The following is a 22,353-nucleotide window of genomic DNA, read 5'->3' on the forward strand; positions in this document are numbered from 1 at the left end:
TAATTCCAAAACTAGAAACATATGAACACATTTATTTTACTGATTTTGTTTCAGTTGATTATGTGATAATCATGTTTCCATCAAACGTTTTTTCCAAAATATTAACCATGACAATTTTGTGACCATATGATGAAAACTAGCTAAAACCTTTGTCATTTTCCTCACCTCATGTGTTTCAGGGTCAACTTCCTGTTTGACACTAACCCCACACGCAATTTGAATTAGTGTGGTTTCACCCAGTTTCACAACTAGGGCTCGGCAAAAAACAAATCTTTATTTTTACTCATCAGCCGAGAAAATAAATCCTATTTAGTTATACCGTCTCACTATATGTCCCAATCACCCTTAATTCCCCCAGGTAATCATAGCCCAATTAGTGTAATGAAAATGAAACTTTATTTTGACAGAAAAGTAAAGATTGGTGTGAGTGGACGGGATCCATTATCATTCCTAGGATTCTTATACAAAATTGCATCCACAGCGACCCGAGTAGTGAGGTCAGAGTGTTTGCTGCATGTTTCTTCTATCTCTCTCCACTATAACTTTCAAGTAAAGGCATAACATATCCACCCCAAAAATATATAAATAGCATACCCAACAAAAATCAATTGCAAACTGAAACAACAAGCTGTGTATTAGTTTGACTCAGTCAAGTTTGCAAGTCTTCAACATGTAAATAATGATGACAGTACAACATATAAAACACCAACTTTACAATCAGACTTCACATTTTAACATGTAAAAGGCCCCTGCAATGCGTGGGCACCTCACGTAAAGGACCATCACCGTCTAACTGTGGTGTCATTTGCACTTGGCAATAATGTGCATCTTGTATCCAAACCGACTGTGGATATTGCAAGATTCAATTTACAACTGGCATTATCATGCTGTATGTCTGTAGTCTTCTCTGACATCTGATTTGAGTTTGTCATGTCAAGTTTCCTCTTCAGTAAACATGTGCGTATTTCCCTGGTGTTTACATCTTTAAAGAAACACGAGAGGCATGTGAGGCATTTGAAACATGAAGTTATGCTGTTGTCTTTTTCTTTTTAAAACTGAAGAGAAGGTGGTTAGAGCAGCATCAGCAGGGAAGAATTGCAACTCCATTCAATGTTTTCATCCATCACCAGAGATGACACTGTTTATCTGGACATCTACCAATGTACAGCATACAAGCCTATATAATAAGAATAGTATGCTCAGCATGCGCTTAATGCATCGCTGCACACCCTTAAATCAAATTAGAATCTATCCTCCGTACATCCTGTGTGCATTTAAGTGCTATCTGACAACAATCCATTCACTAACAACACGCATTAACACAAAGTAAAAGTCAAAACTCTGAGGGGCTTTGTGAGCTACCAACAGATACTCGCACCTCTTTCACCATCATCACACCTTCAGCACCACTGACGCTCACGAATCTAGTTTACCCGAATGCACAAATGATGAGTGTGTTGAGTGTCTGGTACTGACCCGGAGGAGGCCTCTTTCTGAACATCTCCACTCTGCCGGCGTCCTTCTACTATGGCCCATGGGATTGTCTGCAGAGGGAAACAAGAGGAAATGAAGAACGCATAAGAGAAGCAGCACTACATGTGAAGAGAGGCACTGAGGAACGAGGACGGTTGAAGTGAGAAACATACAAACATATATTTTCTTCTGACTCACTTATTTAAAACCAAACAGGGCTCATGCCTGTATTCAAGTGATGCACTCTATTTATGTCATGTCTTTTTTTTTGCTTTCGGGGTGTGAAAAATATTTTCATAGAAGAGAGAAAGTAACTCAATCAGGCATTACAACACACACACACACACACACACACACACACACACACACACACACACACACACACACACACACACACACACCAGACGATCTCTGATCTGTTAGAGCCATAATGAGGAAATGGCATTCAGCAGAGAGCTGCATCTGTCTCTGTGGCTCACACAGTGTCAGGGGACTGGTGGCTCGGGCCAGATCCACTGTCAGTCTCCTCCTACAGAGGATGAGAAAGAGTAACGGAGCGGTATTCTTTCCAGCACTTTTATCTTCTCTTCTCACTTTCCCAACATTTATGCTGAGCTGTTAACATTACACACCTCGATGCTTTTGCTCACTGTGTTATCTCGGCTACGTAATGGAAGAAGATGAGGGTGGGCGAGATGAGGTTGCAGAGGCGAGGCGTTATACATCCCAGCCTCTGGTTTGTAGTGCATGCTATAGCAGGTACAAACAGTATGGCAGACAGGGGCTCGAGGCAGCGAAACTTCCAATCAATACTCCTGAGAAAGAGCGCTCAGCCTCTCTCCATGTGAGTTGGGCCGATCAGCTTTCAGCTACAGTTTCCAGCATTGTCTCATGCCCGGTCATACACTCTCCTCGTTAAGTGCACGCTTTCTACTCACATTCATCACAGTACACTACCTCTTTATGAATCAAATAGAGACTAGGGAATGAAAGTTTGCCATGTTCTCTTGCCTCTCTCCGGTCTTTTAGGTGTCACATCTCTCGCTCTCCATATGTGGCTGCCTGCCGTCTTGTATAACCCTATAGTCCTGCAGCGCCCTTATGAAATAAAGCTGGCAAACCGGGGACACAATGAATATCTGAGCACCTTTCTTGCCCTTGTGGAGTCTGGCTGATGTTTTAGAGGATTTGGAGCAGCAAAAATCCTTGATGAAATGTGTAAACTGCAACACCGAAACTCACTTCCTCACATCTTAAACATTACAAAAAACAAGCATGCATGTACTGTATATAATATTTCTGTAGTCAGTTGGTTACAGTAGGTCATTATATCATTTCCCTGCTCTGGGGGCAAGTGTAAGTCTTCTTGAGCAGAAAAACACACATTTATGCGTCTGTCCTCACATAATATTACGTTTATGGTAACCTCAGGATTCTTTACAGGTTTGTTAATATCTGCGTCTATAAAAAACGAATATATTACAATGATATCTACATGAAATCCTATTTACATGAACCCAAAGAATATACTTGCTACTATCATAAGAAAGCCAACCAATAAATTGAAACAACAGACAAGGATGACTCAAAGTGAAATCATTATGCACTCTAAGAGTTGTGTTTTTCTTAAGGAGAGTTTCTAATCTCTTTTAATATGCTACCAAAATATACAAATGGAGTTTTGTGTCGCTATATCTGCAGGACATCTTGTTAAAACGAACTATAAGTTTACTGTTGGTCCCTATATTCATTTCTTACGGAAGAAGAGAATAAAATACTTTAATGCCTCTCACAAAGTTAAGTCATCATGTCATTTAACTATACAATCCAAATGCTCCGTTAGACACAACGGGACATGCGGTGATGCCTGGGGTTAGTACACAACGACATGTCTAACTTTCACTTTGACTTTGGGAAAATGTTCTGACTAATATCAGGCTACAGAGAGGTTTAACATCCCCAGAAACTAAGAACTGTATCTACTGTATGAACTGGGGCAGCTTTATGGTAAATCACATTGCCTGGCGCAGTAATATGAGCTGAACTCTCCACATTGAAAACCGAGAGAAACATCAATATTCTTTCAGCTGATTGGACTGCATGGCAACCCGGCTGGCCATGCATGATGGAGGCGGCTAACTACCGCTAAAACAGTTCAGGAAACAGATACCTACCTTTTCAAGTTGGCGTTATAAATAGGTTTCTCGTGGAGACATCCTCGTTGCTTCTCTCGCCGGGGTCATGGTGAGGTTTCGGGCTTGAGCTGGACGTTGGCCCCGTGATGGGACGCGGTCACTGAGGTGGGAGGGTGAAGTAGAGACGCCGGGATGCGCTAGAGACACCGTGTCGAGGTGAGGGAGGGTTTGGCTTCGGCCAGGGGAGAGGAGGGAGGAGGGGCTGTACCTCCGGCTCCTTCTCCACCTCCATCTGAACCTCCCGCATTTAAGGACCTTAATAGAACATTCACTGAGGATCTGACATTTGCTCTCCATCACTGGTGGTGTTTTCTTAGTATTGTATGCCCACTGTTAGTTCGGAAACACAACTTTAATAAAAAACAAAGAAAACTCTTTTATCATTCAAATATATGATGCATGGTTCTGTTTTTATCTACACATAAAGGTATGTAGCCTACTGCTTTAACACCTTTTAACACACACTTGCCATTTATTAATAGCCTTGTTTTTATGTCCTTTTGTGTCATACTGACCTCTATACTGCTTTGTCAGCATTATCTGCTCCAACATCTGTTCACTGCAACATCTGTATTATGCCCAACATAATGCAATAATCACTAAAACATTATTATGGGAACCTACACCACATTGAAGATTCAACAATTAAATTGTTAACAAAATATTTTTTATATATTAGATAAAGTATTTTGTGTAGCCCATAGATCCCTATCAGAATTCAAATAATAAGTAATATGCTCATACATGACACAATCCTTTACTGGTTTAAGAAGGGGTCTCACTTTGCTTTCATTGTCCTTCTTTCCTGTATTCTTTGTTTAATGCTGAGAATGTCTGGGTGAAGTTATAAAAGATCACATAAACCAGTTTAAAAAGAATTATATTTTGAGAAAAAAGTAGGCTACCAAACACCATTGACATTGACATGTCGTCTTGTCGTTTTCTGCTCTCTTGTTCCATTATTGCTGGTGAATTGTTGTCACATGGTTTGTGACATTGTCAATGATACAGACCACCCATTCAATACAGCCTTGACCTTTGTGAACAGGCCCCAAAGGTTCAAACACATCATTACTCTGTAATTAATCTATTTCACAATCTTCTGTTGAGTGTATTCCAGATGGACTCAAGAGACAAAACCAATCAAAAACAATGATGAGAGGACTCATATATTCACAATGGAGACTTGTGTGTTCTGTAGTGGCTCCCTGAATTGACCCTCTTCTTCTTACGTAAAGTAAACAACCTAAGAGACCTTTAACAATAAACATGTGCAACTAGGTTGAAGCAATGAAATGTAATTTTTCTATAGAAAAAATAAAGAAATGAATCAACGCTGCATAGTGCATTTATGTATATATGTTGATTTTGTACACCTATAAATGTAAAAGGATATTGGACTGACTGCGGACACTAAGTTGAAGAGAATTGTAAGAGTTTTTTTTAGGGTAAAGTTTCATTGAATCAGTTTAACATGCTCAATAGTCATAATGATATTCAGTAAAAGTACATACAATTCAGTAATATAATTTAAATATATATTATAAACAATACAGACATCAATGTAAACAGCATTATAATACAATCAATATCTCTCCTAGTTGTCTCCAATCGACTGTGTCAAAGAAGCTCACTCATGCAGTAAATAAATAAGACATTCCTCTTTTTTCTCCAACAGAAGAAGACAGATATTAACAATGGCGAAGCTCAGATTCTGCTGTCTCAATCCTAATCCACAACCAGATAACCGTCTTTAACTGTCAGTATTGGTCACAATGACATATTTTCATGACAGTAACACTTAGAGATGTGCAGCCTTTAACTCCACTCCGTTGTCCCACGTGATGCTGGGCCGCTTGATTTTGTCACTGATGGTGGGGAGAGTGGAGAGGCTCTCGGGGGGATCTGGGTCAGGCAGGTGCCAGTGGATGAAGATCAAATACATGAAAGTACCTATAACACCTCCGATAAGTGGGGCCACCAAGGGCACCCAGAACCAGTAGTTGTAACACCTGGAGAGCAGACAAAGAGTGCAGATGAGAGTTTGTTTATTTCATTTGGTGTTTATCAATATTTTTTATATTAACACTGAATGTGTAATATAAAAGGGATTGCTAACAAACACACAGAGAAGCACTACCCTGCCTTCCAGCTCTACAGAGCTTTTTTGCCTCATTTAGCTCAATGTTTTGGTTAAGCGTTCACATTTCCAGAGGCAGAAGCAGCTATTTTCAGCAAACAAGCTCTGTGCACTACCTGCACCAAACAAAGCTACAGAACAAACTACTGGCTTAGTGTTAAATACAGAAATAATATTGAATTAGCTACTTGCTAATATCAAACAATATTAGCAAGCAGCTATTTTTTGCAGTTGGTGGTAGTTTGCTATAAAAAAAGAAAAAACACTGAATATTGGACTTGCACCTGCTCTCTGTATGCGTTAGGTATGCAATTGACCTTACTCAAAACAGCTTTGCAAGCATTAATAGGTTAGATATGTGTGTTTTCCCCATTTGTCCAGCACTTTTTGGAGATATTCTGCCACCTAGTGGGCCAGAATCAACTAATGCAGCATTAATAATATTTAAGCACAAAGAGTATTTAACAACTGTAGAGGCAGATTAAAAACATGGGATCATAAGGTAGAGCAACGGGTTGCATTGTGAAACAAACACTAGGTCGTAATAAGATGTTCTGTAACAAGCTGACACTTGTTGCTTTGATCCTGCCGCTGATAACCCCTGACGTGTGTGATTTTGTGAGTAACACAAGGTGAAAGAACTGTAAGAATGGCAAACAATGTCCTCATTAGAGTGTCATTTTGAACATTATGAATGAATTGTGTAGCTCCATCAGCAAGGCCCTAAAATGATTGATAAGAAATATGCAATCTTAGGTTATCAACTTGGAAAGTTGTATGTGTTTGGTGCTGGGCATGTGCGCTTAGATAAGATACTTACGTGAAGACCTCAGTGCCCCAGCCTGCAGTCAGCGTAAAGAGGCGTGGTCCCAGGTCACGAGCAGGATTTATTGCACCACCACAGTTGGCTGACATTGACATGGAGATCCCCAGGACGATTGCCGCCACTATAGCAGGAATCAGCTTTGAGGGAGCCGGGGTGTTCCTCTTTTCATTCAAACCCAGGATGCACAACATCAGCATGCCAGTGCCCACTACCTAACAAGTATACGACAGCAAAGTATGAGTTGAGTAAAGAACCAGCTGTTAAAGTCCTGATTAAAGTTTACAGAAATCCTCCAACTGACCTGGTCAAGGAAACCTCTGCCCAAAGTCATGTACTCTGAAGGATATGTGGCAAATATAGACGCTGTTTCATTTGGGCCATAAACAGTCAATACCCCTCCACTAAACCCCATTATAGCATCTGAGACAGACATGTAGAAAACAAGCAAACAAAGAGACAGAAAACGTGTAAAAAGCTTCTGCATTTGTTATATTTCTGCACACATTTATTACGGTATTGCTTTAATTAATCACCCATCTTTATGTTAATGATAAAGTGTTTGAAGTGCCAGAAAGACAAACCATAGTAGACGAGGTAGACGAGGCCTGATGCCAGATAAGCCCCCAGCACCTGGCTGAGGGAGTAGGGCACCAGCCGTCCCCAGGGCACCTGGCCCAACACACAGAAACTCAGAGTCACCGCCGGATTCAGATGAGCACCTACAGAGAAAAATAGGAGATAGAGGGAAGATAGGAAGGAGGAAGACAGAAGTGAATTACAGTGAGAGAGATTGGAAGGTAATTAAATATGAGATTATTTGTAGCCGTATAGTGTGTCAACTAACTGGTAGATATCAGACTGAGGACCTTGAAAAGATTGACGAGGCCTCTTTTCAGAGAGCGCCAGATATTAGTGTGATAAATCTAGTGTGCTCGGATCATTGAATCACTGCAGTAAGTCTTAACTCAGCGCGTGAGGCATAAAACGGAATACTGTTGCATTTCACTGTATGTTCGTCTTTCAAGGCCGCCAGTTTGGTTGCGTGATATTATTGAGTTCATTTAATTTACCTGTGATGCCCTTGGTGAGGTACATAGCTGACATCACACCCACAGAGAAGGCCATGTTGACGGACAGGAACTGGCCTTTAGTGTCTCTGCTTGTCTTTACCTGCGCTGCAGCAGAGCAGCCAAAGAGCTTCACAGAAGATGAAAAGAAAACCCATGAGGCATGAAACGTCAAGAGAAATACTTTAAACGTCCGGAAAACAAGAAACAATCTTGTGTACAGGCAAAAATACAAATGCATTGTAAATACCTTATTGCACTCCTAGTGATTGATTAATCACTAATAAGTTAACAAACATTCAAGTTGTCACAGAAAAATGTGAGGTTGTTTATAATATAATATCCTCTCATTATCGTAAACTTTGCAATGAAACTGTCCACTTCTTATCTGAATGGCCACAGATGAAAAGAGGTAAACACACACATGTATTGTATGTGTTTATCTCATAAAAACCACACCTGCAGTAAACTTCTTATAAAACATTATGACTTATTAATCAGTAATTAACATTGTTCTATTATATATTTATTACAGGTCAAGGTACAACATAAAAGTGAGATATGGTATCATAACAAGTCTATAATATAATAATAATAGTTGTACACCAGTTAAAAGTGATATGGGATGGTAATCTACATATTTTAGAAACCTTTATGATTGACTGCCTCCAACATTTCATTATCAACAGTATCTTTATGGCTCAGTTTAATATTATTTTGCTGCCTGTTGACAGTAGGTTTAGAAAATATCCATTTTTATATTGCATTGCAAATTAAATGGAATATTAAATGATTATGGGAGAAAATCGTGTAAATGTGGGTCATGTATAGAAATAACACATGCTCTGAACCAGTTTGAAACGTACTAGTATATAAAATTACAAAATACAAAAAGCCAACTTAAAAACCTGATTGCCACTTACCAGCAAGACGAAAGTTCCCAAGAGCTCAGCCAGGCACTCTCGCACCAGAGCATTCCTCACTCTCACAACGCGTTGGTTCAACATAGCTGCAGTTTAATCCGTCTTATCATCTCACACTAAACTCTGTCTCTGTTGACAGATGGTCCAGCTGTTGTTCTGTCAAGGAGCTGATGTGGTGGAGGTGTCGGCGCTGATGCTAAAATAATTTGCAAAAAGTATTCTGTCACAACTTCTGTCTGAGCATCTAAGGACCTGCACTCTTCCTCTTTCCTCTGCCTTGTCTTTTTCCACAGCTGGTCAAACACTATTACTCATTTATTAGGTAGTCACACTTCGGGATTGGCTGGAGCAAAGCGCGTTATGTGTCTCACCTGTTAAAGGTTACATCAACAGAGGCCATAAATAGTCATATTATGTGTTCACAGTAGTGACAGATGCCAATAACACACAGAATATGTACATACAGTATATATATATAGATATATACACACACACACACACACACACACACACACACATCAATCTGCATCCATGTGCAAGACAGCAGGTAGGTAACAATAATATACTGAATAAATGAGAATACACCACATCTATTAGCACTGAAAACCACCAGCACAATTATTTACATTAATATGACTCCCCTCGTCACAACACCTACAAAACTATGAGAATCATGAATGTCAAATCATTGGTGCATATTTGACAAATACGAGTGTGCATACAATTGTTTGTACAGTCTTTATTCTCTATGAAAGAAAATGGTGTACCTTAATAGTTTTTATAAAAAGTTCTTTCTCCTTGTGTATTGTATATTTGTATCTGTATATTGTATCAAAACTGGTAAATGATCTCCATGGAATTCCAGTCCAAAAATAAGCCATAAATACATGTATATAAAAATATATTACTCCTGGGGTGGTGAAACCTTCTTGGCGAGTGTTGGGTAACACCTTGGGTGAGGCGGTTGATAGGGAAGCCTCTCTCATCATCAGACAAGATGAAACCATAATCCTCTTCACTGAACTCTGGACTCCTTTGTGGATTATGTAACCCAAATAATTGCTGTGTAGGAGTAAAGAACCGTGTTACTGCTGATCATTTTCAGAGGGGCACATGACTGTGGCATGTCAACTATTTGACACAAGTTGATCGTGCATTCCTTACTGGTGAGAATGCTTTGATTTCTGTTTTTTTCTGTCTTGTATTTCATCTGAAAACTGACTGGTAGGGTATATTTTGAGTTGTGAATCTGTCATGACATGGTGTGTGGAGAGATCAACAGCTATTGACATCTTATCTTATCACATCTACTCTTGAGTATCTCTGTTTGGTAACATGTAAAAGGACAGATACCTTTACTCAGCTTCAGAGTTTTGTCTCATGCCTTTTATTTCTGCGAACTGGTAGAAAGATAACATCATATCTCACTATCACCCTCTGCATAACATAAGAATAAAAAACATCACTTTAAGTTAGGATTTATTAAAAAGCTTGATAAACTCTTTATGCAGCTAGCTTCTATTCACAATATATTACAACATGCATATGAATTTACAGGCACCACATTACTAGCTTTTAGCTGAACAAAGTATCTGTAGCAAAGGTTGGTTGACTTGATAAACGTACGAGTCATCAGTGCATTTTAATCATGGGCTGGTAAAGAAATATCACAGGCCTTGAGGTAGACGTAATCCTGTAGATAAAGTGAGAAAAATACACATTTTTGACCTGGTCTCTAAGATAATATTTCCTGTAGGGATTTGTTATAATGACTACAAATTGTTGAATTATTTTAATGGCATTAGGCACAGATATCTCACTTAAATCATGTCTGGTTCTTAGCCACTAGTGCATGGCTTTTAGTTCCTTTACTGTGCGCAAAGCACCTCAACAATCCTCATGTTTCCAGATGTTTAATAGGGCGACGAAGAACCACGTCCACAGGCCCAGGGGGCAGTCTTCTGATCAAAGTCCAGGCCTCCAGGCGTCTCATCCCCACCACGCTCATTCCTTCAATCTCTTCCACCTCATCACCAGGACGCACCTCGCCAACAGGACCTCCTGAAGGGAAAAGGTGGATTTAGCATGCAGGATTTATATTGACAATGACAGATGTTATGTACGTATTAAAAGAACAAATTGTGCATTAAAAAACTGCAAAATTATAATCTATAATGACAGTGTCGGTCTTATTTAACTGTTCATCAGAGTGACGGCCTGTGGAAAGAAACTGTTCTTTTGTCCTGTAGCGCCTCCCAGAGTGGAGAAGCTGAAACAGGTTGTGTGCTAGAGAGGTAAACTCGCAGCGGTCATGATGAAAAGGTAATGTAGAATGTTTATAACAATATCTAAATATGGACACCTAACCTGTTGTTTTTAACCTGTATGAACAAATCTGATATCTTTCTTATTTCTGCATATTTACAAAGAATACTTGGACCATCATATCCAAGTAACAACAAAAATAAAATGAAAAATACTCAAAAGGCAACCGTCACAATATGCCTCTCTGCTCATGTATTTCTCTCCCGACTTTATTTGGCAGTAGAGTAACCTTAATGATTTCATAAATCAAACTCTTTATAGATTTAACTTTTTTTTAGACTATAGAGAGACATCTCTAACTTAATGCCGCAGCATAATTGTGATATTTAAAGAAAATTATATGCTTTTTTGTTTCAACATGGCTGTGATCCTGTGCACAGAGTGAGGTCCATAATCATGGTTTTCTGAGTTGGGAGTGGAAGAGCTTGCATGGTCTGCAAGCAGCCCAAACCTCAACCCCATCCAACATCTTTGGGATGAATTGGCTAACAAGGCCTTATCACCCAAAGTCTGTGCCTGAGCTCACTAATGCCAATTGTGGCTGAATAGCCCTCTACAATCGGATGTTTACATACTCGGCCGTTTAAGTTCTCACCCTGGAAGATCTTCTGTACAGTGAGTGGTCGGTTCCCAAGGTTGGAGTCTACACCTCCCTTCAGGCTGAAGCCCAGATCTCTGGTGTTCTTCTCCAGACGCACACACACATGCTGACCTGAGAGCAGCGAACGCACAAAAACACAGATAAAGTATCTCACTTTAAACTGCTGCAGCTTTAGGCCTAATGTCTTTTCACAACTCTGGTAAGGTACCACTTCTCACCTGTCTCAGTGCACTGAGTCTGTGTTTGTCCCTGATTAATCGTCTGCGCTCCCCCCGTATAGACACTGCTCATCCCTCCCCTCCTCAGGACCACCACCCCCATCTCCCGAGTCTTTCCTCTCCTCAGGACCCTCAGGGCCTCCCAGTGGGCATGGCCGCACAGTGCTGTGCCGTTGATTGACAGGACCTGGTCCCCTTCCATTATGGAGCCTTCCTTGGCTGCAACACCCGAGTGAAACACCTTGTGAACCTGAGAGGAAGAAATCGAGGGACAAATGATAGAGACTGAGGATGATGCTTTTCAATATTTTTCAGGAGAAAGCAGGAAGGGGTGTTTCCTCACAGTCACTGGCTTGTTCTGGTCCACGCCTCCCGCCACACTGAAGCCCAGTCCCACACCAATGTCCTTATGGAGAACCACCACCTGCACGTCGTTATAATCCTGCAAAAAGTGAAGGCAGCGAGTATGAGACGGAAGTTGTACTTTTTGCCCTATGTATGATTGATTTTGTGGTGTGCAACTTGCATGGGAAAGGTGACCTTAGTCATGACGATGTTAAGATTGTTGACCACAAAAAGTTACATCGTACCTGCAGAGTGTTGTCCCCCACGCTCCTGACGTCCTCCAGCAGCCTGTCGAGCTCCTCACTGGGCATCACAGACACACAGGACATGGCCGACATGTCTGAGCTCAGCGAGGCACTCCGATAGCTGGAAGATTGCCACTCATCGCAATCATTCTCCGACTCGTATTCAACACCAGCAAAGTTACACAGGTCTGAAAGACTACAGGGAGGAAAGACGAGAGTTATGAGTTAAAAAAAAAATTGATAAATTGTAATAATTACATCCAGAAATGTGACATATTACAGTACCCACCTGACACTGAAGCTCTTGTGATCCGACTGGCTCATGTTACTCGTGATGGTCACCGAGGACTCTCCGGAGTCTGAATCATAGTTTGAATCCTCGTCCCTCTGTGTACTGTCATCATCATCATCATCATCCTCAAAATCCTCTTCATCATCATCCCAGACCATAATGTTTGGTTTCAAGCCAGCTACCCAGGCATTCAGGTCCAACAGCCGTTTTTTCCCAAGTGGATGGGCTGTGTTGACATTTGGTAAGATGAGATCAGGGAGGTTGCTGTGGGAGGAAGTGGCAAGGGGACGACGAGGGAGAAGCGGTGAAGCTTCTTTGGGGATTTTGGCTGCTTGTGTGAAGACAGAAGTACTTTCATTTTTACTGTGAGCAATGGGAAAGAAGTTTTCCGGTTGTGTGGTAGGCGTAAGAAAGGGCGAGTTGTTCGGAGAGTTTGTTGGAGTGTTGTCTTCATCACTAACAGGTGAAGTAGCCCTAGGGGGTGTTGTTTTCTGCACATCAGCGGAGTTGGACAGCCGCAAGGATGGTGCCTCCTCGGGGCTTGAGGTTCTGAAAAAATCTGTCTCGTCTATGAAAAAGTTTCTACTTTTTCTTTGAGCGCCGCCATTTAGTGGGATTTCTAGGGTTGTCTTGAGACTGGAATATTTACCAAAATCAGCACAATTGTTAGTGCTAACTATTTCTTTTCCTCCATCCTCAACCAAATCATCCCTTTCTCTCTCTCTCCTCCCTAATCTTAGTCCAATCTCATCCACTGATAAAGATCTATTTGACCCAAGCTTCTTTTTTCCTCCTGTCACTTTCTCCTCAGTTTCATCGCCTGCCCCCCCTCCCTCTTTCAATCCCCCCCACTTGTCTCTCAATCCACCTATCGCTTTTGCTGACCTGCTCTTTTTCACTCCTTCATGAGGCCAGCTGAGATGTGTTGGCACAGAAAAGGCCCGTCTGGGCACCAGGGCCTGTCCTGTAGCCAAACTCTGTGTGAGAGCCTCAAACTGATTGATCTTATTTCTCACACTGGCTGCAGAGGCGGCCGACAACCTCCCCGGTAATTTCTTCCTCTCTATTGTTGTCACTTTCGGTGGGTTTGGATCAAACACATCATCAGTGTGGCTACTCTTTAATTCTGTCTTTTCTTTTGCTACTTCATCTGTTTTTTCCCCCTGTTCTTCAAGTCGCTCGGTTCCTTCACTCAATGTCCCTTGTATTCCATCAGTCTTGCCCGTCATCCCTTCATGATCCTTACTCCCATTCCCACTTGCTCTTCCTTCCCTCAAACCAGACAAATCTCTCAAAGAAACTGTTCTCTCTTCTTCTAAGAAACTCTTTGAATGTGGGGGTGAGGCAATTCCTGCTGCAGCCCTTGCAGATCGTATCTGAGCTGCTGTCGAGTACCTGCTCCTGGCTCTATCCAGAGACCTTGTGCCCATTTCCTCTAACCCTCTGCTCAAGTAAACTCCCCCTACCTCCGAGTACTGGCCCTGGATCTGTCCTGGCCACTGCACCCCTGACAATCTCTCCCTTGTCCTGTTTGGCCGTGGTAAAAATGAAGTCTCAGAACCTGTAGTGGCTTTTTGTGTCCAGGTGAAAGATGTCCTTCTTTGCACTGGACTGGGGCTCCTTTTCTCGTCTGATGAGAAACGCCTGGGGAAGGTTCCCCCTGAAGCACACTCATATGACCTCTGCTGTGTCGAAATGAGGGGGTGTGTTGTTGTTTCTCTGTGATGGGACGTCGCTGAGGTTGAGATGTCCCTAATTATGCTGCAATCCTCCATTTTACTGAAACCAGCTGACCCATAGAGTTTCTCTATCCGCTCCATTATGCTCTGACCTCCTTTGGGCCCAAACGAAGAAGCTGCCCCTTTGACACCAGAGCCAGATCCAGACAGGGACCTAAACCTAGTGGGAAGAGAATGACCTTTACTGGCCGTGTCCAAAGTTGGACTCATGCGACTCACTGGGCTCCTCTCCTGAACAACATTACTTGTACCAGTGGAGATATAGGCCTGTATTGAAGAGATCACCCTGCCCCTCGTGCCTTCAACTCCGGTCCTTCTTTCGTCCATGCCTCGTTGGGTTGGCAAATCGAACATGTCAGCCATCTTGCCACGATCTAGACTCTTACTTCTACTCAGCTGGCTGTATTTCCTCAAGTCTGTCCTGCCCCGGCTTTCAGACGCAGGGTTACATTTTCTACTTCTATCCGTGCCAAAAGCTGTGATGGTTTTGTCTGCTGTGCCATTCTGCTTCAGCTCGGTAGATATTGTGTAGCCTGACGTATCCTCTTTCTCCCTCTGACCTTTGACACTGCTGCGACTCTCCGTCCTGGCTTGATAACCAGAGACTGTGTGATCCTCTTCTTTGGTTGTACCATCTGTGCCAGTGTGCGTCCAGAATCTCTCTCTCTCGCCAACTTCCTCATCACTCTTCCTCTCCTCCTCCGAAAAACGTTTGGGTTTCCTAACACCTGGCCTGCGAGTGAGACCGTACGAGGGAGAGTTAGCTGAGCGGACAGTGAAGCGTGCTTCTGTCCTCTGGTTATCATACTCACTCACTGGAGTAGGCAGCGTGGACAAGTCCATTGTCTGAGAGTAAACAAAGTTAATGATCTGCTGTCAAATGCCAAATCCCCAAAAGAGAGTGGAAGAGATCTTTATGCAAATGCAAGCAACTGTCTTTTAGACAGAAATCTGGAAGCAGTTTGTGTGAATCCAGCAGCTGCGAGTGTTACTTGCACAGAAACAAATGCTGCATTAAAAAGTTTGATATTTCAGCGACGCTCCTGATGATTCTGTTTTGTGTCCTCGATGAGAGGACTCCTCTGGCCTCCTCTTCTTGATCTCTTGTTGTTCTGTCCCTTGCAGTCTTTGGTTCCAGCAGCACGGCTTTAGAGAACAGCTCCCGTTGCCTGCCAAGCATAAAAATGTACAAATTTCCATCCTGAGAACGAATTGGGCTGGAATGTTATGATATGTGGATTGTGGTTGCTTTGGCTCCTCGAGATGGTCAAACAGAAGCACAGAGTGGTTGAGAACAGTGAACACAAGACGTAACAGGGAAGCATAAAGCGGAGAGTGAATGGATGAGATATGAAAACGATAAAAAGAAAAAATAGGAACATAAAAGCACGAGGGCCAGAGAGCCAAAAACACTATACTCACACTGTCAGTTATGTCATTTTACAACACATCCCCTCACACTGACTCAATGAGCCCAAAGAACAATGGGACTCAGATAATACACTCTGTTCTACACACGCATCATAACCGTTGTTTACACAAGCAACATACTCAGGACTACCTGTCATCGTCAGCTAAACCTGAACCCAGAACTGGAAAAACTCCCCTAACAGCAATCCACCCAGCCAAAACAATGTGTTAAAGCTCCACTATCAGTCTCTGTGCAGCCTGTATTGGTCTCATAAAACCAAAGTAAGACAACAACGGACTGAAACCGTGTTACAGTGTATTCAGGTGAAGTTATCAGATAAGATGGACAAAGATGAGGACAGCGCCACTTTGATTTACAGAGAGCCTGCTGAGAGATAGATAGCATTACTGATGGACAATGGCTCATCAGGGAGTTCTCAGCCACAGACAACAGGCACCGTCTGTAAGCCAGTGAAACCATCTTTGATCATTAATCAAGTCAGAATTAGGATCCAATCATCTCTTTTGAAATTGAACAAACAGTGCAAGCTTTTGACTTACTGTACAAATCAGACAAGCAGTGCCCGTGTAATTACATGAAGCCGTGTATGTAGGTTACAGCGTGTAACTTTTGGCGACAGTCTCTATGGTGCTTTCCAATGCAGGTGAGTCCGAGTGTCGGTTTACAGAAACACCTGTTCAGCGAGGTCACAAAGACTCCCATCTGGGTAACCCGGGCAACACGGCACAGTTTCCTATAAACGCCGATTGAACAGCAAGAAAGATACAAATGCACCCCGACATCCGACATTACTCTCGCACATAATTACAACATTCACAAACACATGTGCCTTACCTTCTCTTGGAGTGACTTCTTTACCGGTCACCACTGTGTTGACGCGGGTTGATAATGAAGGCAGCGCTCTGTAATGACATCAGCTCCTACAGTAACTCCTCTCTCGTCTCTTTTCATCAGCTTTGCATGATGGAGTGAGTACAGTGACGCAAACTTGCCACACTGGTTTATCCTCTCTCTCTCTCTCTCTCTCTCTCTCTCTCTCTCTGTCTCTCTCTCCTCCCCCTCCCATTGTTGTTTTCTCCCTCTTTTCCTCTTCTCACAGGGTAGCATTCCTGACTTCAGTTAAGTGAGCAACCAACTAAACAGAGAGTGCGCGCACGCACGCAGACGCACGCACACACTCATACACGCCCTTGTGACGCTGCAAACTTCAAAACTCCAAACTCCCTCACACATCAGCATTTCATAGCTCAAGGGAGAGAAGATACAGTTGAGATCAGTGTGTGAAACGGAACAAGAATGACATTTCCCAACACAGGCTTATTATATCACAAACCTAAGTTTAATCATCTGTGCTGAGCAGGTATCAAAATACATAATAACAGAGCACCTTTAATTGAGACCAGAGACCACAAAGAGCTCATGTGGACCCAGAAAATACCAGCAGGGATTAATATTGTTAAAAAGGTACACCTCTCGTATGACATACGTTTAACAAAACAAAACTCTATTGTAGACGCACTGAGAATCTGTGGGACCGTAATGCCGACTGAAGGAGTGAAATGCCTGAAATTGATAGATTTTATCAACACAGAAGAAGAAGAAGAAAACACACAGAAGAAGAAGAAGAAGAAGAATTGTTTTTGCAAAAACTGAATTCTGCAGAGTGGGAACAAACAGCCTCTGAGTCGTTCAAGGAGAAAGCAGACAGATATTTAACATTTTTAAATATCTAATAAGCACTTACAGTTTTGGTTGTCATGTAGAGGCTCATGTTCTTACAGCTGCTTTTTTTGCATGCACCTGCTTCCTTTGAGACAGAGGAAACTGTGGTTACTACATCAGCGTGCTGCAACGCTAAATACGGGACGTCTTAACGTCTCTCCGTGCCTGTCAAAAGCCAAAAGCAACTGAGCCAGAGACATTAATGCTAGGCCAAGTCTTAGGACATTAATGATCCAATCAGTGATCAGCCATACAGAGGGGTTGGTAGGTCGCATGGTCTTGGTCGCATGGTCTTCTCTCAGGACAGAGATAAGTCTGTGAGTAGGGATAAATAGCTCCAGTGCGACTCCACAGACACCCACCCTTGTTCCTGACAGAAGAATGGCTCTCAGTGTCTCTGCAGGATGGATGCAAATCACTGTCCTGCTCACAGAGACACACTGGTTCTGTAAATTCATTCTTTAGGGTGTAGGACTCAGAGGGTTTTGTGAGAAAAGGCAGTTTATTATATTTAATCACAAGCTCACAGTGGATATAAATAGTCTGCAGTCCATTCAGTGTTAAGAAACAAGAGAAATAAACAGCAAGAATGTGAAAATGGAGCAATGTCATGGTCTCTAACTTTGCTTGACAGCCGAGCTGGAGATTATGGATGCTGGCCTTTATCTTCTGTCATTGGTGTTTGTTTGTTGATGTGTTTGTTGGTTGGTTGGTTCGTAGTGAAGTCTCTTTCAGCAGCAGGTGGCAGAAGAGGCCAGAGAAACGTCAGAGCTGACGTCACTCCTGCCTTTACCAGTCACGTGACCACCGCGGAAGTCAACAAACCGGGCGGACAGCGAAATGTAAAGACGAAAAGCACTTTACTTGTTTTACTTCCCTGTATTCCATTTAACGTTTTTAGATGTTAACGCGTTTTAAAAAAAACGAGCATTTAAATGGAAACTGCGTGCCTTTCAAATGTCATATGTTGGACGTACTTTCCGTCATTTAGCTGAAGTCAGCCAACGTTAACGTTACTAGTTTAAGTTAAACGCACCGTTGCAAAATGCCGACTGTTCCTCTTCTCTCGAGCGTTAACGTGGTGCTCGTAATGGCCTACGGTAGTCTGGTGAGTCTGTTTCACTTTAACTATGTAATAAGTCAGTTTAGCTTAAAATCTGTTTTACTGTTTAAAGTATTTTACATCTGCTTTGATTTAATTGTTGCAACAGTTTCTGTAAACAAACATATCAACGAGTCAAACTGGCTACATGTTTACCTTAAAAAAATCAAATTAGGTCCACAAAGTGCACAACACTAACTCCTCTGCTGAGTCATTACAACACACACACACACACCTCACAGAAGATCAGTGCTGTTTACCAGACTCCCAGATCACCACATCAATGCAACATGAGTCTGCAAACATTACTGAATCCAAGTGAGCATCACTACAACACCGCTGCTGATCCTTTGAGGTGCATGAATGACAGACATGGTAAAACGACGATGCAAAGAAGTATAATTTAAGATTTACTGTTATGTTTATTCAGACTTAAATCACATTATCTATGTTTTATAGTTCTACAGTATGACCAATAAATAAAATGATAGTTTTAAAAAAGAATATAGTTACTCTTCCTCATTTAAAAAAGTAACTTCTGCGTATTTTGCACTTTTTGTACATTACTTACCCCACGGAGTTTAAAAGCGATGATATTGTGATTGTCCATTACACTTCCTAATATATATAAATATACAAATCAAAGCACTACTGTATTCATAACCTGATAATACTCTTTTCAAAATGACAGTCATGAGAACAAATGTGACAAAGTCAAGTCCTGTTTCAACGCAGAGAAGAAACCCGAACACAGTTTTTGACACAATGAGCGCACATGCGTACTACGTCGCTATGTTGTTGACCTCCTCATCCGGAGAGTCCTACACGAGTCTGGTCTGATTGGCAGTTTCAAACAGCAGAAAATCCTCAAACACCTCACTGAAGGTCAAATAAAACAATAATCCACCTTCAGCGCTGGAGGATCCACGAGCACGTTAGCCACATTTAGCATGTTAGCCCCTACTGTAAGCTAGGTCGAAGATATTTGCAACATGTTGTTACTATTCCGAGGTACGATAATGCTAATTATAACCAGCGGTGGCCCGTGAGCAAACATTTGTACGGTATCATTTCCGGAGTTTCACCTCGCGGTACTATATGCTCTGCACGTGCACTTCTGCCCTCTTGCGGCCGCAGACACACATGCAGCTTCTACTCTGAATTATCTCCTATATGCGATTTTTAACTACAGTAACGAATGCGACTTGAAATGTAGTGAAGTACAACACTTGTGATGAATAGTACTTAAGTAAAAGTAAACTTGCATAATAATTAAAAAAAAACTCAAAATGAATTAAAACATGTAAATGTACGTAGTAAGTTCAATATATCAATATTTTGTGTCACTCTATTTACATATTGTTTTTATTATTTTGTTCTGTTTATCTGTTTAACTAAGCTTTAAACGCGTTAAAACATCCACTAACTCTGCCCTCTAGGTGTTTGTTTTGCTATTCATCTTCGTCAAAAGACAAATTATGCGATTTGCCATGAGGTCTCGTAGAGGACCACATGTTCCCCTTGGCCACAATGCTCCTAAGGTACCGCACACACCATGATGAACCAGAAGTGAGATGCTGTACAATGTGTTGCTAATTAATTATTACATCATAGCTGTGTGTGTGTGTGTGTGTGTGCTGTAGGAGCTGAGACAAGAAATTGATGCCAAACTGTGCCAGGTTCAGAAAATCCACTTTGAGCCTCGTCTGCTGTACCCAGATGATGACCGGCTAAAGCAAAGAGAACTGTGTGGTTAGTGGAGCACATAAACACACACACACACACACACACACACACACACACACACACACACACACACACACACACACACACATACACTCGTTATGCACAAGTGTGCACAACAATCTGTGTGTGTGTTGCAGGCTCCCATGACTACCTGTACAGGATGAGAGCACTGGATGCCATCAGAGACACTGGTAAGCATTGCTGTCTCTTATCTTAGTCACGGTTGTGTGTTGTTGCCATGACAGACTGCTACAATACCACCTGCACTTTAGATCTCCCTTTCCGTGAACTCGGCGGCACATCCACCGCTGTGACGGGTAAAAGACTCCGGACGTGGCTTCTACAGCTGCGAAACTCCCACTGCGTGTTCCGAGACAGCCTGAGCTCACTCATCGACACGGTGCTGGATGGGTACAACAAAGCACGACACGGGGCGGAGGTCAGTGTGTCTGTGTGTGATCGTCTCTCATCAAACACATCCTAGCGATATTGTGTTCCGCGGTCTGCAGTTTAAACCGATAACAAGAAATATTTCATTTAAATATGTGGACAAGATCACACGTATGATGTAACTGTGCCTTGTAGTTCAATACCATAAACAATGATTTCACATATTAGTGCATGTGTACTGTACATCACACTTCTGTAAATTGCTACACATTTATATTTACATACATTTTTACCATGTAGCCCATCCTGGTGTGTTCTGTATATTGCGATTGCATGAAAAGCTGACAAATGTCTGATGTCCTGTCATCTGCGCTTGTTTGTGTCTGAAGGCTTTTGGTGAGGCTGAATTTTTGAAATACCGTGAAGCTCTGACTGAATTGGCCTCTGTGTGAGTAAAACCACTCTTTCCTCACAGTGCTCCCTTACAGCGCTCCTTTTAGGCTAATCCCACCGTGGAATGTTAATTATGCAGCGGGAACAATCTGTTTTTCCCTTCGCTGTTTCAGCGTCAAGTCTCACAGCGGTAGCAGCACTCCGAGCCAGTACCACCAGTCCGCAGCCAAAGACCTGACCAGCACCACGGAGCCTGCGAGCTCCTCCTCCTCCCCCACCCAAACCACCTACCTCACATCTTCAATGCAGCAGCGCAGCAAGCGGCCCAGACACTTCCTGGAGCTGAAGAACTTCAAAGACAACTACAACACTCTGGACAGTTCGTTCTGAAATTGTATCCAAAGTTTCAAAGACGAGGTAGAGCCGTCAGTGATTAAAAGTGCCTAAGGACGACGAGGGTCACCAGATAGTTTAGAGTGATGATTAAAAACACTGCCTTCGTATACCCGAATGTATTTCCTGGTTTACAGTTGAATGCATATCAGACTCAGTGCTCTTTATCCCAGTGTAGCCTATGTATAGATCCTGTATTAATGCATGTGCAGTATAAGTAGGTCGGGTTGATTTGACCAAACCAGAGCTATGGGGCAATGCAATGGCATAAGACAATCAGTATTTATTGCACAATGTAAAGGCCTATGCAGACTTGTTAAAATTACTGGATTAAAACATGCTTATAGTTAACTATGTTTGTAGAGAAACCAAGTGTTAATGTTTAAAAAAACACACACACTGTTTATGTCACTTATGTTTACATCTATGTATGTCACTACGGTTCATTTGCTGCAGTGAAATTGCTGCCTGTTTTTTATTTTTGCTTTACAGAAGCCATACTTGATTTAATGAATTTTGATGATTAAGTGCTGTTTTTATTGTTAATCAGTTCTCTCAGTGCAATGTAATTTAACAGTATTCCAGTACATTAATGCATCATTTTGAATTTTGCACCAGGGGAAGTCTTTTCTTGACTTTTCTTTTTTTAAAAAGGGTAGACTGGCCTCCAGATATCTAAAATGTGTGTTTCTTTGCTAGTCAGGGTTCCGATAATCTGTGAATAATCTGTGGTTGTTATTCAAGTTGCTATCCAAATAAAACAATTACAAACAGATGAGATGGAGC

At 42.0% G+C, this 22,353-nt stretch overlaps 3 protein-coding genes across 3 annotated transcripts; 1 reads left to right on the top strand and 2 right to left on the bottom strand.

The window, feature by feature from the left end:
• Positions 1–4,531: 4,531 nt before the first annotated feature.
• aqp10a (aquaporin 10a) lies at positions 4,532–8,887 on the bottom strand. The gene is made up of 6 exons (XM_079163885.1): positions 8,625–8,887; positions 7,705–7,831; positions 7,216–7,353; positions 6,936–7,054; positions 6,629–6,846; positions 4,532–5,680 (listed from the first exon to the last, which is right to left on the bottom strand). The coding sequence occupies exons 1-6, from the start codon at positions 8,706–8,708 to the stop codon at positions 5,470–5,472; spliced, it is 897 nt and encodes a 298-aa protein (XP_079020011.1). The 5' UTR covers positions 8,709–8,887; the 3' UTR covers positions 4,532–5,469.
• Positions 8,888–9,664: 777 nt separating this feature from the next.
• LOC306700458 (uncharacterized protein) lies at positions 9,665–16,762 on the bottom strand. Its single transcript, XM_079165480.1, has 7 exons — positions 16,656–16,762; positions 12,648–15,558; positions 12,359–12,554; positions 12,112–12,210; positions 11,769–12,018; positions 11,545–11,661; positions 9,665–10,685 (listed from the first exon to the last, which is right to left on the bottom strand). The coding sequence occupies exons 2-7, from the start codon at positions 15,230–15,232 to the stop codon at positions 10,522–10,524; spliced, it is 3,411 nt and encodes a 1,136-aa protein (XP_079021606.1). The 5' UTR covers positions 15,233–15,558; positions 16,656–16,762; the 3' UTR covers positions 9,665–10,521.
• A 1,590-nt stretch (positions 16,763–18,352) lies between these two features.
• Positions 18,353–22,340, top strand: ltap1 (lipid transport auxiliary protein 1). The gene is made up of 7 exons (XM_079164945.1): positions 18,353–18,651; positions 20,085–20,186; positions 20,289–20,397; positions 20,529–20,582; positions 20,664–20,830; positions 21,171–21,229; positions 21,348–22,340. Exons 1-7 carry the CDS (start codon positions 18,589–18,591, stop codon positions 21,562–21,564), a joined length of 771 nt encoding a protein of 256 aa, XP_079021071.1. The 5' UTR covers positions 18,353–18,588; the 3' UTR covers positions 21,565–22,340.
• Positions 22,341–22,353: the final 13 nt, after the last annotated feature.

The sequence above is a fragment of the Pholis gunnellus genome (genome assembly GCF_910591455.1).
Source record: "Pholis gunnellus genome assembly, chromosome: 8".
Taxonomy (NCBI): Eukaryota; Metazoa; Chordata; class Actinopteri; order Perciformes; family Pholidae; genus Pholis; species Pholis gunnellus.

Coding starts and splice junctions, on each gene's coding strand:
- LOC306700458 (XM_079165480.1), bottom strand. CDS start 15,232: ATGGACTTGTCCACGCTGCCTACTCCAGTGAGTGAGTATGATAACCAG. Junction 12,019..12,111: donor ACCAGAACAAGCCAGTGACT/GTGAGGAAACAC, acceptor TCTTCCTCTCAG/GTTCACAAGGTGTTTCACTC. Junction 10,686..11,544: donor TGTACAGAAGATCTTCCAGG/GTGAGAACTTAA, acceptor TTTTCCCTTCAG/GAGGTCCTGTTGGCGAGGTG.
- ltap1 (XM_079164945.1), top strand. CDS start 18,589: ATGCCGACTGTTCCTCTTCTCTCGAGCGTTAACGTGGTGCTCGTAATG. Junction 20,187..20,288: donor TTGGCCACAATGCTCCTAAG/GTACCGCACACA, acceptor TGTGTGCTGTAG/GAGCTGAGACAAGAAATTGA. Junction 21,230..21,347: donor CTGACTGAATTGGCCTCTGT/GTGAGTAAAACC, acceptor TCGCTGTTTCAG/CGTCAAGTCTCACAGCGGTA.
- aqp10a (XM_079163885.1), bottom strand. CDS start 8,708: ATGTTGAACCAACGCGTTGTGAGAGTGAGGAATGCTCTGGTGCGAGAG. Junction 7,832..8,624: donor TGGGAACTTTCGTCTTGCTG/GTAAGTGGCAAT, acceptor TCTTCTGTGAAG/CTCTTTGGCTGCTCTGCTGC. Junction 7,055..7,215: donor CGTCTACCTCGTCTACTATG/GTTTGTCTTTCT, acceptor TGTCTGTCTCAG/ATGCTATAATGGGGTTTAGT.